At 43.0% G+C, this 17,706-nt stretch overlaps 2 protein-coding genes across 3 annotated transcripts; one reads left to right on the forward strand and one right to left on the reverse strand.

Moving 5' to 3' along the window:
• The first annotated feature begins 1,846 nt into the window (after positions 1–1,846).
• Positions 1,847–5,473, forward strand: LOC139405707 (transmembrane protein 253). The gene is made up of 7 exons (XM_071148134.1): positions 1,847–2,024; positions 2,194–2,355; positions 2,544–2,654; positions 2,918–2,974; positions 3,245–3,355; positions 3,442–3,588; positions 5,400–5,473. The coding sequence occupies exons 2-7, from the start codon at positions 2,194–2,196 to the stop codon at positions 5,454–5,456; spliced, it is 645 nt and encodes a 214-aa protein (XP_071004235.1). The 5' UTR covers positions 1,847–2,024; the 3' UTR covers positions 5,457–5,473.
• A 36-nt stretch (positions 5,474–5,509) lies between these two features.
• On the reverse strand, positions 5,510–17,364 carry LOC139405546 (NLR family CARD domain-containing protein 3-like). Of its 2 annotated transcripts, XM_071147966.1 has the most exons (17): positions 17,190–17,364; positions 16,971–17,015; positions 15,516–15,764; positions 15,134–15,184; positions 13,206–14,991; positions 12,831–13,004; positions 12,513–12,686; positions 12,252–12,425; positions 11,781–11,957; positions 11,462–11,635; positions 11,170–11,343; positions 7,404–7,577; positions 7,149–7,319; positions 6,874–7,047; positions 6,519–6,692; positions 6,238–6,408; positions 5,510–5,978 (listed from the first exon to the last, which is right to left on the reverse strand). In XM_071147966.1, the coding sequence occupies exons 2-17, from the start codon at positions 16,999–17,001 to the stop codon at positions 5,963–5,965; spliced, it is 4,044 nt and encodes a 1,347-aa protein (XP_071004067.1). In that variant the 5' UTR covers positions 17,002–17,015; positions 17,190–17,364; the 3' UTR covers positions 5,510–5,962. The 2 variants fall into 2 exon arrangements, with proteins under 2 accessions (XP_071004067.1, XP_071004074.1); XM_071147973.1 differs by lacking the exon at positions 16,971–17,015 and having other exon boundaries at positions 17,190–17,363.
• Between the last annotated feature and the right edge of the window lie 342 nt (positions 17,365–17,706).

The following is a 17,706-nucleotide window of genomic DNA, read 5'->3' on the forward strand; positions in this document are numbered from 1 at the left end:
CTTTGATGTAATGTCCTTAAAACAAGTCAAAATGAGGCTCAGTAGTGTGTGTGGCCTCCACGTGCCTGTATGACCTCCCTACAACGCCTGGGCATGCTCCTGATGAGGTGGCGGATGGTCTCCTGAGGGATCTCCTCCCAGACCTGGACTAAAGCATCCGCCAACTCCTGGACAGTCTGTGGTGCACCGTGACGTTGGTGGATGGAGCGAGACATGATGTCCCAGATGTGCTCAATTGGATTCAGGTCTGGGGAACGGGCTGGCCAGTCTATAGCACCAATACCTTCCTCTTGCAGGAACTGCTGACACACTCCAGACACATGAGGTCTAGCATTGTCTTGCATTAGGAGGAACCCAGGGCCAACCGCACCAGCATATGGTCTCACAAGGGGTCTGAGGATCTCATCTCGGTACCTAATGGCAGTCAGGCTACCTCTGGCGAGCACATGGAGGGCTGTGCGGCCCCCCAAAGAAATGCCACCCCACACCATGACTGACCCACCGCCAAACCGGTCATGCTGGAGGATGTTGCAGGCAGCAGAACGTTCTCCACGGCGTCTCCAGACTGTCATGTCTGTCACATGTGCTCAGTGTGAACCTGCTTTCATCTGTGAAGAGCACAGGGCGCCAGTGGCGAATTTGCCAATCTTGGTGTTATCTGGCAAATGAAAACGTCTTGCACAGTGTTGGGCTGTAAGCACAACCCCCACCTGTGGATGTCAGGCCCTCATACCACCCTCATGGAGTCTGTTTCTGACCGTTTGAGCAGACACATGCACATTTGTGGCCTGCTGGAGGTCATTTTGCAGGGCTCTGGCAGTGCTCCTCCTGCTCCTCTTTGCACAAATGCAGAGGTAGCGGTCCTGCTGCTGGGTTGTTGCCCTCCTACGGCCTCCTCCACGTCTCCTGATGTACTGGCCTGTCTCCTGGAAGCGCCTCCATGCTCTGGACACTACGCTGACAGACACAGCAAACCTTCTTGCCACAGCTCGCATTGATGTGCCATCCTGGATGAGCTGCACTACCTGAGCAACTTGTGTGGGTTGTAGACTCCGTCTCATGCTACCACTACAGTGAAAGCACTGCCAGCATTCAAAAGTGACCAAAACATCAGCCAAGAAGCATAGGAACTGAGAAGTGGTCTGTGGTCCCCACCTGCAGAACCACTCCTTTATTGGGGGTGTCTTGCTAATTGCCTATAATTTCCACCTGTTGTCTATTCCATTTGCACAACAGCATGTGACATTTATTGTCAATCAGTGTTGCTTCCTAAGTGGAAAGTTTGATTTCACAGAAGTGTGATTGACTTGGAGTTACATTGTGTTGTTTAAGTGTTCCCTTTATTTTTTTGAGCAGTGTATATTTTGATTTAACACTTTTTTTCATCACTACTTGATTCCATATGTGTTATTTCATAGTGTTGATGTCTTCACTATTATTCTACAATGTAGAAAATAGTACAAATTAAGAAAAACCTTTGAATGAGTAGGTGTGTCCAAACATTTGACTGTTGTTTGAATTTTCAAACTAGTTTTCATTGGAAAGGCAATTAATCCTAATCATTACTCCACGTGTTTAATTATGTTTTGAGCTGACTTTGCCATGGGTTTTGAAGGGAGCACCTGGCTCACACCCTGGAGGCAGCCCGGTTCCTAAAGTTATGCAATCAACTTTCACCAGGTGCAAAACGCGCCCAACCGGGCACCCTGGCCAGATTAGTCAGATCCCCTCATTGATCAAGTCTCTCTCTCTCTCTGGCCAATCAGAACACATTATCCCTTCCTTAGAGGTGGACCATATCAGCCTGGAAGTAAACTATGTCTCAGGTGAACTTTGACCGTGTCAGTCTGGGGTGGTGAGGGCGGAAGAGTGAGACGCTGTGAATGACTGACCAACACAAAGCCTTTATGATTTCAGGTCCCTCTCTTTTTTCCCTCTATGAGGTTTAGAAGGCTTATTCTATTCTTTGTGGATATGAAAGTTGTTCATGAGGAAGCCAGGCTGTGGACCCACTGCAGCTGAAGGTAAGATAGAGAGAGAAAGGCTGTGATCGGAGTGTGTTTGCATGTGACAGTGTGTGTGTGTGTGTGTAGCCTGATATGCCCATTAGATGAGATACGTTTTCCTGATATCTTCAGCTGTAGCTATTACATCATCAAACAGCGACATGTTTTTGTTGTCTGCCTTTCTCAGATGACTCAGAACATGTTCCAAGAGGGGCTGTACCATGTTTTTTTTAAGGACCGCACCTCGAGCCACCCACTCACTGTAACCACCAATCAGGAAGAATTTAAAGATGTGCGGATTGGACGCTGGTTTGGGACAGTCGTTAACACCCGCCTCCTTGTCACTGGGGTGAGATGAGGAAAACAAAAAGCAACCCTGTGGTTCCTAATCACTGCCCTGTGACCAAATACTGTTATTAATCAGTTATCATAATTTTACCATGTAGTTTTGTAAATACGTTACCATTTCCTGTGAAATAAAGTGTTACCCAAAACCATCACTCTAGAGTACTTCTCCTGTCTCTCTCTGTCACTAAGGTTTTGCAGGTCTTCGGTGCCCTGGCCTCCATTCTAACCACAGTAACCTACGCCTGCGTGAGCTTCAACTGTTCCGTCTCCTTGACTACACCAGTCTGGTCCGGCCTGTTTGTGAGTCCTCGCTTTTCACTGTCTTATGCAAGACTGTGTTAGCCCACTGAGATAATGCCTAGGCATCCCCGGTTGACACTGTCTATGTTGTCACTACCTGTTTCAAAATGTTTTTCCCATGATGTGCCCTCTGAACATGACCCTGGTATAGATGATGTCAGTAAGCATTTCACTGTAAGGTCTACACCTGTTGTATTCGGCGCACGTGACAAATAAAGCTTGATTTGATGTTTCACTAAGCTGGTTATTGTGTGTTGTTACAGTATCTGGCCACTGGAGGGCTGGCAATGGAAGTTCAGAGGAAACCCAACAAACTCAATGTGAGTATGTATATTTGTATTTTTTTAACTAGGCATATATCACACAAATGCTTTATTCAACGAGTGATCTGATTAATCAAAAAATGTATGATATACTTTTTGAATTCATTATCCCAATTTTGAAGTCTCACCCTAGTGAATCTTTTGTGTTGTTCGCCACTGTTAGTAGTGAGTCGCTAAATTCATTGCTTCTGTGATTGTGAAGTGTTTCACCATTTTTTATTTTAAGTTAAGTTGTTATGCTCACTGCTCTGTTAACGTGTTGAACAGGTGACCACACTGATAGGCCTGAACATATTCAGCCTACTGCTGGGGTGCTGTGCTCTGCTGGCCTACAGCCTCATCACTTCACAGGCTAAAGCACTCTACACAGACCAACAGGTGTGTTGTACTGTCTGTGTATGTATGTATGTGCATGTGTCTCTCTCTCTCTGTGTAACCTCCTCCTTTCTTTGTCTCCCTCTCAGCGTGCGGGTGTGTACATAGCGAAGGGCAGCTCTATCATGTTCACAGTACAGTGTCTGCTGGCCTCTGTCTACACTCTCTTCCTGTCCTGGAGAGGTCTACGACGGTATAGCGGCCCCCACACTCAGACCTACAATCGTCTAGCACAGGCAAGAATAAATGCACACAAATGCCAGCACACGCACTCACACACACAGCAACATATACAGTGCCTTGCGAAAGTATTCGGCCCCCTTGAACTTTGCGACCTTTTGCCACATTTCAGGCTTCAAACATAAAGATATAAAACTGTATTTTTTTGTGAAGAATCAACAACAAGTGGGACACAATCATGAAGTGGAACGACATTTATTGGATATTTCAAACTTTTTTAACAAATCAAAAACTGAAAAATTGGGCGTGCAAAATTATTCAGCCCCTTTACTTTCAGTGCAGCAAACTCTCTCCAGAAGTTCAGTGAGGATCTCTGAATGATCCAATGTTGACCTAAATGACTAATGATGATAAATACAATCCACCTGTGTGTAATCAAGTCTCCGTATAAATGCACCTGCACTGTGATAGTCTCAGAGGTCCGTTAAAAGCGCAGAGAGCATCATGAAGAACAAGGAACACACCAGGCAGGTCCGAGATACTGTTGTGAAGAAGTTTAAAGCCGGATTTGGATACAAAAAGATTTCCCAAGCTTTAAACATCCCAAGGAGCACTGTGCAAGCAATAATATTGAAATGGAAGGAGTATCAGACCACTGCAAATCTACCAAGACCTGGCCGTCCCTCTAAACTTTCAGCTCATACAAGGAGAAGACTGATCAGAGATGCAGCCAAGAGGCCCATGATCACTCTGGATGAACTGCAGAGATCTACAGCTGAGGTGGGAGACTCTGTCCATAGGACAACAATCAGTCGTATATTGCACAAATCTGGCCTTTATGGAAGAGTGGCAAGAAGAAAGCCATTTCTTAAAGATATCCATAAAAAGTGTTGTTTAAAGTTTGCCACAAGCCACCTGGGAGACACACCAAACATGTGGAAGAAGGTGCTCTGGTCAGATGAAACCAAAATTGACATTTTTGGCAACAATGCAAAACGTTATGTTTGGCAGAAAAGCAACACAGCTGAACACACCATCCCCACTGTCAAACATGGTGGTGGCAGCATCATGGTTTGGGCCTGCTTTTCTTCAGCAGGGACAGGGAAGATGGTTAAAATTGATGGGAAGATGGATGGAGCCAAATACAGGACCATTCTGGAAGAAAACCTGATGGAGTCTGCAAAAGACCTGAGACTGGGACGGAGATTTGTCTTCCAACAAGACAATGATCCAAAACATAAAGCAAAATCTACAATGGAATGGTTCAAAAATAAACATATCCAGGTGTTAGAATGGCCAAGTCAAAGTCCAGACCTGAATCCAATCGAGAATCTGTGGAAAGAACTGAAAACTGCTGTTCACAAATGCTCTCCATCCAACCCCACTGAGCTCGAGCTGTTTTGCAAGGAGGAATGGGAAAAAAATTCAGTCTCTCGATGTGCAAAACTGATAGAGACATACCCCAAGCGACTTACAGCTGTAATCGCAGCAAAAGGTGGTGCTACAAAGTATTAACTTAAGGGGGCTGAATAAATTTGCACGGCCAATTTTTCAGTTTTTGATTTGTTAAAAAAGTTTGAAATATTCAATAAATGTCGTTCCACTTCACAATTGTGTCCCACTTGTTGTTGATTCTTCACAAAAAAATACAGTTTTATATCTTTATGTTTGAAGCCTGAAATATGGCAAAAGGTCGCAAAGTTCAAGGGGGCGAATACTTTCGCAAGGCACTGTACACATATACAAACACTAGCACATCCGCACATATGCACCTGGCCGAATACACACTCACACAATCAAATACATATTGACATGGTCACATGTTTAGCTGCACTGGACTCACTAAACAGTCTCTTGTTTTTCACAGGGCCCAGATGAGGACACTAATGAGCCCCTAATGGAAACAGGAGAATTCAGCCTTTAAACCAGCAGACCTGTGTGTGTGTGTGCGCGCGTGTGTACATGCGTGTGTGACAAACTATCTTAAGATATTCATTTGATGAGGATGTCTAAGAATATGCACAATGACGTACCATTCTAACATTGTATTTTATTCCTATGACATTAAATAGAACATTGACAATCAATCCCCTTATACAATGTGTATAAAACCTTGTAAATATGTACACATTTATCCCGGAAAATACATAGCCTATATATTTTTCAAAGATCAGGACTGCACTGCAAACACATGCATTACATTTGTAAAGTAGGTGTTGAGCGTTTTCAAAATGATAAAGCATAATCAAAACATGTATTCATCTCACTTGTTTGTAATGTTACGCTGCATCCGTTTGGTCTATTTGGTCTACACACAGCTTGTTTTTAGTTCAGTGGTTTCAAGAACGGTCGAGCACTACGTCCACCTCACTTCTTGACTGTCTCTTCAGAATGCGGCTCATTTCTCGGTCCTGTATGATGATGGCTGTTTCACATTGGGACCAATCTAAAAGAGAGGATTTTGCAGAACAATAACAATGAGTTGTATGTATACAGGAGAGCTAAATACAGGACCATCAGAAAGAAACATACGGCGTAATAAAGAGCTCTATGTCATTTTACTGTGCCACTATTAAGGCATTTGTTTTCGGTCACCTCGCATTTTCAATGAAACTCAATGACTTGCAATATTATTAACAAACACAAACACATCTTGAATGACATTTGTGATACTCTTGACACTATACCACAACTATACCACTCACCCCACTTTCTCTAGTTTACAGTGTGGATCCTTCTGCAATGCTTTGAGCTGGGCTTTTCCACGCCCATACCGGTTCTGGTTCAGATCGAGCTCTGTCAGGTGGAAGGGGTTGGAGCTTAAAGCTGAGGCCAGAGCAACACAGCCATCCTCTTTGAACTTACAGTTTGCTAACCTACAGGAAGATAATCCAGTTATTCCATGTCAGATCAAAAATGATTGTATAAAACTTTTCAGTATAAAGCCCACATCTGCATTGGCTAAGGCTAAGCCATGTACACCTACTTCAGTGTCTCCAGTTTACACTGTGTATTCTTCAATCCAGCTGAGAGTAGCTGTACTCCTGAATCATATAGGTTGTTGTCACTCAGGTTCAGGTTTTTCAGACTACAGGTGTTTGAGCTGAGAGCAGTGGCCAGTGCTGCACAGCAATTCTCAGTGAGGTGACAGTTATCCAGACTGGAGGGGAAACCAAAAACACTGAAACTTAGGATACAAACTGTAATATGACAGCAATGACTTTCTATTGCTTTCTGTATACTACATCTATAACCATACCGTTAACTAAATCAAACCCACAACATGGAATAAGCTAATTGCAGTGATTGTAATATCACAAAAGTTTGTCATGATTAATCACGTCAAAATCTCCAGTTTACAACAGGGATCCACTAGCACAGCAAAGAGCAGATTCATTCCAGGGTCTCCTGGAGAATTGGAACTCAGGTCCAGATCTTTCAGGTGAGAGGGATTTAACCTCAGCTCTGTGGCCAGAGAAGCACAGCCTTCCTCTGTCATACCACAATTACAGAGCCTGCAGAGGATGAAAGTAATTCACTAAGCCATTTCTGAAATTCAACTCAAATAGTTGGTGACTTTTAAAGTCAATAAAAATAGTTCAATTAAATCCAATACCTCAGAATCATCAGTTTACAGTGAGGATCGCCCAATCCTGCAGAGAGCATTGTCACTCCTGAATTCCCCAGATAATTGTGACTCAGGTCCAGCTCTCTCAGACTTGAGGTTGAGCGGAGAGCTGCTGCCATTGCCTCACAGCATTCCCAACTCAGATTACAACAAAACAGGCTGGCAAAAATGTCAACAGATAATGAGAAACAGAATTCTCTTAACCACAGTAATTAGTTCAACACTGCCGATTATAAAACTCACCTCAGTTTCTCCAGTTTACAGCATGGATCCTTCAGTCCAGCACAGAGCAGCTTCACTCCTGAATCTCCTCCGTAATTCCTGGTCAGGTCCAGCTCTCTCAGGTGAGAGGGGTTTGATATCAGGGCTGAAGCCAGAGAAACAAATGCTTCCTCTGAAATGTAACAGTCTGTAAGCCTACAGAGAGAAATATAATGTTATAACGTCAAAGAAGTGGCTGCATTGCTGAATTCTCTGGTATGCTCTTCCCGATAGCTAAAAAAGCGTCTGTGCATGTGCCAGATTCTCTATACACAGATTCAAATAAAAATGTGTATTTGTCACATAAGCCGAATACAACAGGTATTTTAGTGAAATGCTTACTTACAAGTCCTTAACCAACAATGCAGTTCAAGAAATAGAATTAACAAGATATTTACTCAATAAACTAAATAAAAATTAACACAATAAAATAACAATAACGAGGCTATATATAGGGAGTACTGGCACCGAGTCAATGAGCGGGGGTACAGGTTAGTCAGGGTAATTTGTACATGTAGGTAGGGATAAAGTGATTATGCATAGATAATAAACAGCGAGTAGCAGCAGTGTAAAACAAAGGGGGGGGGGGGGGGGACAATATGAGAAAAAAATCCAGAAAATCACATTGTAGGATTTTTAATGAATTTTTTTGCAAATTATGGTGGAAAATAAGTATTTGGTCACCTACAAACAAGCAAGATTTCTGTCTCTCACAGACCTGTAACTTCTTCTTTAAGAGGCTCCTCTGTCCTCTGCTCGTTACCTGTATTAATGGCACCTGTTTGAACTTGTTATCAATATAAAAGACACCTGTCCACAACCTCAAACAGTCACACTCCAAACTAGACCTGCACCAGGCTGGGAAGATTGAATCTGCAATAGGTAAGCAGCTTGGTTTGAAGAAATCAACTGTGGGAGAAATTATTAAGAAATGGAAGACATACAAGACCACTGATAATCTCCCTCGATCTGGGACTCCACGCAAGATCTCACCCCGTGGGGTCAAAATGATCACAAGAACGGTGAGCAAAAATCCCAGAACCACACGGGGGGACCTAGTGAATGACCTGCAGAGAGCTGGGATCAAAGTAACAGATCTCAACCCCATAGAAAATCTTTGGAGGGAGTTGACAGTCCGTGTTGCCCAGCAACAGCCCCAATCATCACTGGTCTAGAGGAGATCTGCATGGAGTAATGGGCCAAAATACCAGCAACAGTGTGTGAAAACCTTGTGAAGACTTACAGAAAACGTTTGACCTCTGTCATTGCCAAGAAAGGGTATATAACAAAGTATTGAGATAAACTTTTGTTATTGACCAAATACTTATTTTCCACCATAATTTGCAAATAAATTCATTAAAAATCCTACAATGTGATTTTCTGGATTTTTTTCTCTCATTTTGTCTGTCATAGTTGAAGTGTACCTATGATGAAAATTACAGGCCTCTCTCATCTTTTTAAGTGGGAGAACTTGCACAATTGGTGGCTGACTAAATACTTTTTTGCCCCACTGTAGTTTGTGTGGCCATGTGATTAATTGGTCAGCAGTCTCATGGCTTGGGGGTAGAAGCTGTTTTGGAGCCTTTTGGACTCTGGTGCTCCGGTGCTGGTTGTCGTGCGGTAGCAGAGAGAACAGTCCATGATTGGGTGACTGGAGTCTTTGACCATTTTTTGGGCCTTCCTCTGACACCACCTAGTATACAGGTCCTGGATGGCAGGAAGCTTGGCCCCAGTGATGTACTGGGCCATATGCAATGCCCTCTGTAGCACCTTACGGTCAGACACCGAGCAGTTGCCATACCAGGAGGTGATGCAATCGGTCAGAATACTCGATGGTGCAGCTGTAGAACTTTGAGGATCTGGGGACCCATGCCAAATCTTTTCAGTCTCCTGAGGGGGAAAAGGTGTGTTGTGGACACCAAGGAACTTGAAACTCTTGACCCGCTCCACTACAGCCCCGTTGCTGTGAATGGGGGCGTGTTCGGCCGTCCTTTTCCTGCAGTCCACGATCAGCTCCATTGTTGTCCTGGCACCACGCTGCCAGGTCTCTGTCCTCCACCCTGTAGGCTGTCTTATCATTGTCGGTGATCAGGTCTACCACTGTGTCATGTGTCAGTTGTGCAGAGGTGAAAACGGAGTCAGGCGCAGGACACAGAACTGAGTAAAATAACATACTTTTACTCTGGAAAAATAATCAACAAAAATAAATCCATGCAATATCACAAACCCTAACACAACAAACTAACACAGAACCGGGAACAATCAAGAACAAAACATAATGAGAACCAGAGGATTAAATAGGGAAATAATAATAATGTAATGGGATCCAGGTGTGTACAATCAAGACATCACAAATGGAAAAAGAAACGTGGATCGGTGGCAGCTAGAAAGCCGGTGACGACAACTGCCGAACGTCGTCCGAACAAGGAGGGGCACCAACTTCGGCGGAAGCCGTGACACACTGTTGTGTTGTCTTCGAACTTAATGATGGTGGTGGAGTCGTGCCTGGCCACGCAGTCGTGGGTGAACAGGGAGTACAGGAGTGTACTAAGGATGCACGCCTGAGGGGATGATGGTGTTGATGACCAGCCTTTCAAAGTACTTCATGGCTACCCACGTGAGTGTTACGGGGTGGTAGTCATTTAGGCAGGATACCTTCGCTTTTTTGGGCACAGGGACTATGGTGGCCTGCTTGAAAAATGTACAGTTGAAGTCGGAAGTTTACATACACTTAGGTTGGAGTCATTAAAACTTGTTTTTCAACCACTCCTCAAATTTCTTGTTAACAAACTATAGTTTTGACAAGTCGGTTAGGACATCTACTTTGTGCATGTGTCACGCCCTGGTTTTTGTATGTGGTGTGTTGGGATTGTAGCTTAGTGGGGTGTTCTAGTGAAGTCTATGGCTGTCTGAAGTGGTTCTCAATCAGAGGCAGGTGTTTATCGTTGTCTCTGATTGGGAACCATATTTAGGCAGCCATATTCTTTGGGTGTTTCGTGGGTGATTGTCCTTAGTGTCCTTGTAACTGTCTTGTGTTAGTTTGCACCAGTTTAGGCTGTTTTGGTTTTCACATTACGTTTGTTTTCGGACAGTTCATGTTTTATCATTGTTGAATAAACATGGATCGCAATCTACACGCTGCATTTTGGTCCGACTCTCCTTCTATCGAAGAAAGCCGTTACAGCATGACAAGTAATTTTTCCAACAATTGTTTACAGACAGATTATTTCACTTATTATTCACTGTATCACAATTCCAGTGGGTCAGAAGTTTACATACACTAAGTTGACTGTGCCTTTAAACAGCTTGGAAAATTCCAGAAAATGATGTCATGGCTTTAGAAGCTTCTGATAGGCTAATTGATATAATTTGAGTCAATTGGAGGTGTACCTGTGGATGTATTTGTACGGGGGGCGTACTGGCGGCAGAGAAGTCAGACGCAGGAGAGCAAAAACTGTGTTTCCAACGGCGCAGTTTAATAACAAAACTCCACCGGAAAACAGAACAATCAATAAATGGGTACAGAACCCGACGCACACCAGACATAACGTGCACAAGCACTTCTTTAGCTCGGGGGAAGATACTTCCAGTGGTGCTGGACGAGGAGGAACAGGGCAATTAACTTCGGTCGCGCAGCCTCATCCTAATTTTAAACGCATAGCTTAGAGCCACAGACCTTCACAGTTTGACTCTTTCCAAATATAACAAGGAATTATATGAAGTATTGTTGTAAGTCGTGTAACTGTACCTCAGTGTCTTGATTTCACAGTGTGGGTCCTCCAATAAAGCAGAGAGCAACTTCACTCCTGAGTCTCCTAGGAAATTGTTACTCAGGTCCAGCTGTCTCAGGTGTGAGGGGTTTGACCTCAGAGCTGAAGCTAGGGAACAGCAACCGTCCCCCAGGACACTACAGAATGACAGCCTGCACAAAGGAAGGGAAGAGGCCTTCACTCCATCTTGATACCAACGTTGACAGTAACTTTAGCTAAAAATCCAAATCCCGTTCCTGTTTAGTTACAAATTGTTACAAAAAGACTAACCTCAATTTCAATAGTTTACAACCTGGATGTTCCAGTGCAGCAGAGAGCAGCTTTGCTCCGGTGTCTCCTGCTTTATTGCTGCTCAGGTCCAGCTGTCTCAGGTGTGAAGGGTTGGACTTCAGAGCAGAGGCTAGGGAAGAAAAGCCTTCTTCTGTGACTTCACAGGTTTCAAGCCTTCAGATAAGAGAGGGATATGTTTTTTCTGTTTCAGCTGAGTCTGTACAGTTTGAGTGTCAACCATCAGTATCTCAACTATCTGAAACTCAGATGGCGTCTCCAGGAACAAGATTTAACAACACTATTCTTTATCAGCACTTGCCTCAGTGACTCCAGATTACAAAGTGGATTCCCCAGTGCAGCAGAAAGATTGGCCACTCCTGCATCCTGCAGGTTATGATTGTAGCTCAAGTCCAGTTCCCTCAGGTGTGAGGGGTTTGACCACAGAGCTGAAGCCAGAGAAGCACAGCCTTTCTCTTCGACTTTACAGTTTGACAGCCTGCAGAGAAGTAGAAAAGAGTTAACTCTTTCAGTATACATACATAAGAGCTGAGAAGCCACACAATAATTTGTTTTACTCAAAACAACCAAGTTCATGATGTTTAATAGAGTCAGTAATAGAATCGGCAATGTACAGTAATCAATCAATTAATGAAAATGTTTGAAATAAAGAGAGCATCTTAGACTGAGTCACTCATCCTGCTTTGTGAAATATCATCTTCTGTAATTTTTTACAAGAGATTTTTTTACAATTTCTGAAATGCAAACGATTAAACATAATGACAATTATCACCTCAGCGTTTCTAGTTTACAATTGGTGCTCCTCAGTCCAGCAGAGAGCAGCTCCAGCCCAATACTGTGCAGGTCATTGCGACTAAGATCCAACTCTCTCAGACTTGAAGAGCTTGAGCACAGAGCTGAGGCCAGGGCATCACAACATGTCCCAGTTAGGCTGCACTCAATCAGACTGAAAAAAGAACATTGGTGCTGTATATTTAATCAAATATTACTCTAAAGTTAACAAAGTGACCTGTTGAGTGGAGAGAATACTCACCTCAGTGTCTCCAGTTTACAGTCTGGAACCTCCAGTGCAGCAGAGAGCTGCTTCACTCCTGAATCTCCTGGGTTATTGTAACTCAGATCCAGCTGTCTCAGGTGTGACGGGTTTGACCTCAGAGCTGAAGCCAGAGAAGCACAGCCGTTCTCTTGGACTTTACAGCCTGACAGCCTGCAGATAAGTAGAAAGGGTTTTACTCTTTCAGGACACCCAACAAAAAGCTGAGAAGTTACAAAATAATTTATTTTACGAGAAATAATTAATACATTGGATTTGTTACCTAAATAATAATAATATAATAGTTATAATACTCACTTCAGTGTTTCCAATTTACAGAGTGGATTGCCCAGTCCAAAACAGAGCAGCTCCACCCCTGAATCAGTCAGGCCATTGTGACTCAGGTCCAGCTTTCTCAAACTTGAGGTACATGATCCGAAAGATAAGGCCAGATTCTCACAACATCTCCAAGTGATATTGCAAGAATTCATCCTTAGGGAAATAAGGAACATTTGAAAATACCACTCAGTGTTTTAGTCCAGTGTTTCTAGAACTTTAGTCCATAGACCAGCCCAGGTTTGTGTGTTTTGAACATGTATCTGAATCTGAGAAAGGACAACCTGTCACTTGTTGAATGTTTATGAGAAGAAGAGAAGGATAGAGAGAGAGCGAGACAGAAAGCAGAGTACTTACAGAGCCGTTTTAGAGGCTTTGATCACTGGCAACAGTCTCATAACGCCTTCGTCTGATCTGACAAATTTATTCAGCTCAAATACATCCAGCTCCTCGTCTGAGGACAACATAACAAAGGCCAGAGCAGACCAATGAGAATATGAGAGTTCAACCTTCGAAACACCTCCTGACTTCAAGTAGATTTGGATTTCCTCCACCAGGGAATTGTCGTTCAGCTCATTCAGACAGTGAAAGAGGTTGATGCACCTCTCTGGTGAGGGATTTTTCCTGATCCTGTCCTTAATGAAGTCGACTGTGCCCTTGTTGCTCTGTGAGCTCCCTTCTGTCTGTGTCAGTAGGCCTCGAAGGAGTGTCTGGTTGGACTTCAGTGAGAGGCCAAGAAGGAAGCGCAGGAACAGGTCCAGGTGTCCATTCTGACTCTTTAAGGCCTTATCCACTGCGCTCTTGTAGATGTTGTCAGGACGAATTTCTTCATACAAGACAATTCCAGTCGAGGAGGATGGTAGTTGGGGTGTTATAACATCCTCATTGTTGTCTTCAAATGAAAGAAACACATACAAAGCAGCAATGAACTCCTGAAGGCTTAGATGAACAAAGCTGTAGACCACTTCCTGGTACATACACTCTTCTCTTAAGATCTGTGTGAACACTCCTGAGCACAAAGAAGCTTGTCTGATGTCAATGCCAAACTCTTTCAGATCTTTCTCATAGAAGATCAGGTTGCCTTTCTCAAGATGTTCAAAGGCCAGTTTTCCAAGTTTCAGAATGATCTCTTTATCCCAGTGGAGATCTGTGTCAGGGTCTTCATGATACTTCCTCATTGTCTGTATTATCTGAAAGATCAGAAACTGTAAGAACATTTGTGTCAGAGTCTTGGGCAAGTCTCCACGTTCTGCTTTACTCATCAGTTTCCCTAGAACAGTGGCTGAGATCCAACAGAACACTGGTATGTGGCACATGATGTCGAGGCTCCTTGATGACTTTATATGTGCGATGATTCTTTCAGCTAGTTTCTCATCACTGACTGTCTTCTTGAAGTATTTCTCCTTCTGTTCATCCCTAAACCCTCGTACCTCAGTAACCTGGTCAACACACTCAGGAGGGATCCGATTGGTAGCTGCTGGTCGTGAAGTTATCCAGAGAAGAGCAAAAGGAAGCAGATTCCCCTTTATGAGGTTTGTCAGAAGTACATCCACTGTGATTGACTTTTTGACATCACAGCAGATCTCATTTCTGTTGAAATTCAGAGGAAGTTGGCACTCATCTAACCCATCAAAGATAAACAACACTTTTTTAAAGTTGGAAAGTCCTGATTCTTTGATGACATTGAAGAAATCATGGAGTAGGTCAATCAAACTGAGTGTCTTTTCCTTCATCAAATTCAGCTCCCGAAAAGGAATTGGAAATATGAACTGTATATCCTGATTAGCTTCTCTATCAGCCCAGTCCATAATGAATTTCTGCACTGAGACGGTCTTTCCAATGCCAGCGACTCCCTTTGTGAGCACAGTTCTGATAGTCATGTCCTGTCCAGGTAAGGGTTTAAAGATGTCATTGCATTTGATTGGTATCTCTTGTGTCGCTGGTCTCCTTAATACTGCCTCAATTTTCATCACCTCATGTTCTTTATCGACCTCACCACTTCCACCCTCTGTGATGAAGAGCTCTGTGTAGATCTTATTTAGGAGTGTAGGACGTCCTTGTGTAGCTATTCCTGGAAATATTCTTTCAAATGTTCTCTTCAGGTACGATTTCAATTCTGTTTGGCACATTTCAATATTCCCATCTGAAAAACAATAACATTGGTGAAGAATGCAACATTTATTTGTACTTTTTAAACTAATTTAACACAGGACACAATTTAATATTGTAGGAAGTCAGTCAATCAGGTATTGATGATCGCAAAGCCAATATTTCACCTCATTTACCTTTGACTTTAGAATTCAGAGTTGTGCTGACATGGACTGCAGAGGGTTCACCTGGGATGAGAGAGCAACAGAACATTAATAGCAACCAATGCCTTCTCATCGGTGCATTTATTATTTTTTGGTGAGGATATCGAGAGACTCAGCATTGTTTACCATTGCCTGTAGTGTTTTCATTGATGCATAATCAGCTGATCCTTACATATGGTAAGCATTTAGCATAAACCACAGCAATGACATTGCATCTTGTCTGAGCTGCGATTGAGGTACTGGCTTTGGTTTAACTCATGGGACAGTGATGAATCGCAAACGTGAAAAAAGCCAAGATATCCCAACTTTATACATTGTACTTCTGCAGCACAAAGAGGGAGAGAGATGCTCTTACCTAGATCTTGGACTATTTGAGGTTGTTGTTCCAGTAGAATCCTGTAAAAGGCTGATTTCACCTTTACCCCTCCTGAATGCAGGGCCTCATACAGCAGTCTCATTTGTCCCTGGCTGGTCCTGGTAGCATGGATATTAGAGTACACCTCCTTATGGATCAGGCGCCTCTGGAGTAGGTCATCTGCTATGGGCATCACTATGATAACCCTCTGAATGAGCTCAGCCATGTGCTTATCCACAAACTGGGCATCTGGGAGTGATGTTAGATAAGAAAGATGCAAAGTTATCAAGCCAAGTTATCACATCATCTCTGTGAATCTGCTCCGAAGTGGGTAGGACTAGGAGGGAGGCTTTAAAGATTTGAATATCACATGTTTCACAAATATGACTTTACAAACATCTGTCAACGTCTCTGTGACTGACATTGGAGGGCATCATTCCAGACAGTTTATTACAATTGTGGTATCCCGGGAAGTCTACCCCTGGGGTTGGTAATAGAGGGGGAGGTACGTGCTGCGCGCTGGCTCCCTCTGCTGGGAGTACACGGGCTGGGCACCCCGACACAGATCCAAGTAGAGGTTATTAGGGGAAAGTGCCAACCAGCCTGGAGGCACATAAAACGAACACCGTGGGGGAGAACAGAGGCTGAGAAGAAGGGCTGAGCCAAACCTAAGTGATTTTGTTGTTATGTGTATTTTATTGCCTAGTAAAATCGTGTTTTCTGACTAGAACCTCCCTGTCTCTGTGTTAATCTCTGTACGCTCAACCCAACACCCCACAATGTTAATCTTTAAGGACAATCATTGCTTTGATTTTGTACAAAACATGGCAGCATTTAACTGTATTTACAATGTATAGAAGTATTATTATAGCTTCCCCAAAATAGTTCCTATGGGCTTTTTAAAATGGAAATCGTTGTCACGTTGTGGGAATAACAAGCAAGGTGGGCAGAGCCAAGCACCACCCAGAGTTAGCAATATCCTACTGGTACATTTTACCATGTATTTGCATCAGGGAACGCCTACTCTCTGTGTGAGTTTGTACGCAAGAACTTGAAACTGCCGTTGCACTCCTTCTAAATAACATCATTTCTAGAGAGTATGGCAATTGCCCAAGTCTAAAAAACTTTGTGCACTCTGTTCATAACACATTCTAGTTTTGGGAACTGAAAATTATGTAGCGATCCGATGTTTCATCTATGAGAAAATAAGCATTTGGTCAACCCAGTTTTATCGTGCTGTATCTTCCCCCTCTGCTTTGCCGCTGGGCTCTCCCTCTTTATCAAATAGCGAAAGTGAAATATTTTCCCTTTTTCTTTTCCCATATAACATTCTTGGAGAAATGTGATTAAACCATACAATATTTGGATAAATGTCATTATGTCCGTATCCATATGAAAATAGTTCAGTATAATTTGTGAGTTAAGAGTTGATCACAAAGCCAGTATGTCACATACCATCTGAAAACAAGGCTGCAGACTCAGCCATGCTAGTAGTTTAACCTGGGGAGAGAGAAAAATATACATTTTCTTCACCCTCTTTAGCTGTGCTACCAGCACTATTCCACACGGCCCTCGAGTTTCACAAAGGCTACTGTCAGCATGCATAGCTCAACATTGTTAAAACATAGGAAACTGTCCAAAAGCCTCCAGTGTTAAATTAGGCTATTTCCTTACCGTAGTCCCAGGATGTGAGATTTGAAAGCTAAATCATGTCTGTCTATGGATATCTCCTCGAATGTAAAACTGTTATGCAATGAAACAGTACACCGCCTGTGACTGTATCCGAGATGGCTGCTATGTAATGTTTCTTCTTCTCCAGGCATTTGTTTCTGTTGCCCCTCCCTGTTCAGAAATTCAGATACAGGGTATGTAAATCGAGATAAAGGCTGACTGATGAAAAGCTGAAGTCAGCCAACCAGTTTGAAGCATGCCGCTGAAATGACGCTAAGATTTGCCTCCCCCTCTTTTGGACATGATCTCACTGTCAGTAAGCTTTGTCATAAAATAAAATGTTATTCATCACATGCGCCAAATACAACAGGCGCATGGTATACCTTACCATGAAATGCTTACGTACAAGCCCTTAACCAACAATAAATAGAGTTAAGAAAATATTTACTAAATAAACTAAAGCAAAATGTTTTTAGAATTAAAGGTAACACAAGAAAATTACGTAACAATATGGAGGCTA

The sequence above is a fragment of the Oncorhynchus clarkii genome, chromosome 1 (assembly GCF_045791955.1).
Source record: "Oncorhynchus clarkii lewisi isolate Uvic-CL-2024 chromosome 1, UVic_Ocla_1.0, whole genome shotgun sequence".
Classification (NCBI taxonomy): domain Eukaryota; kingdom Metazoa; phylum Chordata; class Actinopteri; order Salmoniformes; family Salmonidae; genus Oncorhynchus; species Oncorhynchus clarkii.

Bases quoted from the DNA above. Each gene is read 5' to 3' on its own strand.
- LOC139405707 (XM_071148134.1), top strand. From the start codon at position 2,194: ATGACTCAGAACATGTTCCAAGAGGGGCTGTACCATGTTTTTTTTAAG. The intron at 2,655-2,917 runs GTGAGTCCTCGC...GTGTTGTTACAG, and splicing joins CAGTCTGGTCCGGCCTGTTT to TATCTGGCCACTGGAGGGCT. The intron at 3,589-5,399 runs GCAAGAATAAAT...TGTTTTTCACAG, and splicing joins CCTACAATCGTCTAGCACAG to GGCCCAGATGAGGACACTAA.
- LOC139405546 (XM_071147966.1), bottom strand. From the start codon at position 17,001: ATGGCTGAGTCTGCAGCCTTGTTTTCAGATG. The intron at 13,005-13,205 runs GTAAGTACTCTG...TATTTCCCTAAG, and splicing joins AAAGCCTCTAAAACGGCTCT to GATGAATTCTTGCAATATCA. The intron at 12,426-12,512 runs GTGAGTATTCTC...TTCTTTTTTCAG, and splicing joins TGTAAACTGGAGACACTGAG to TCTGATTGAGTGCAGCCTAA.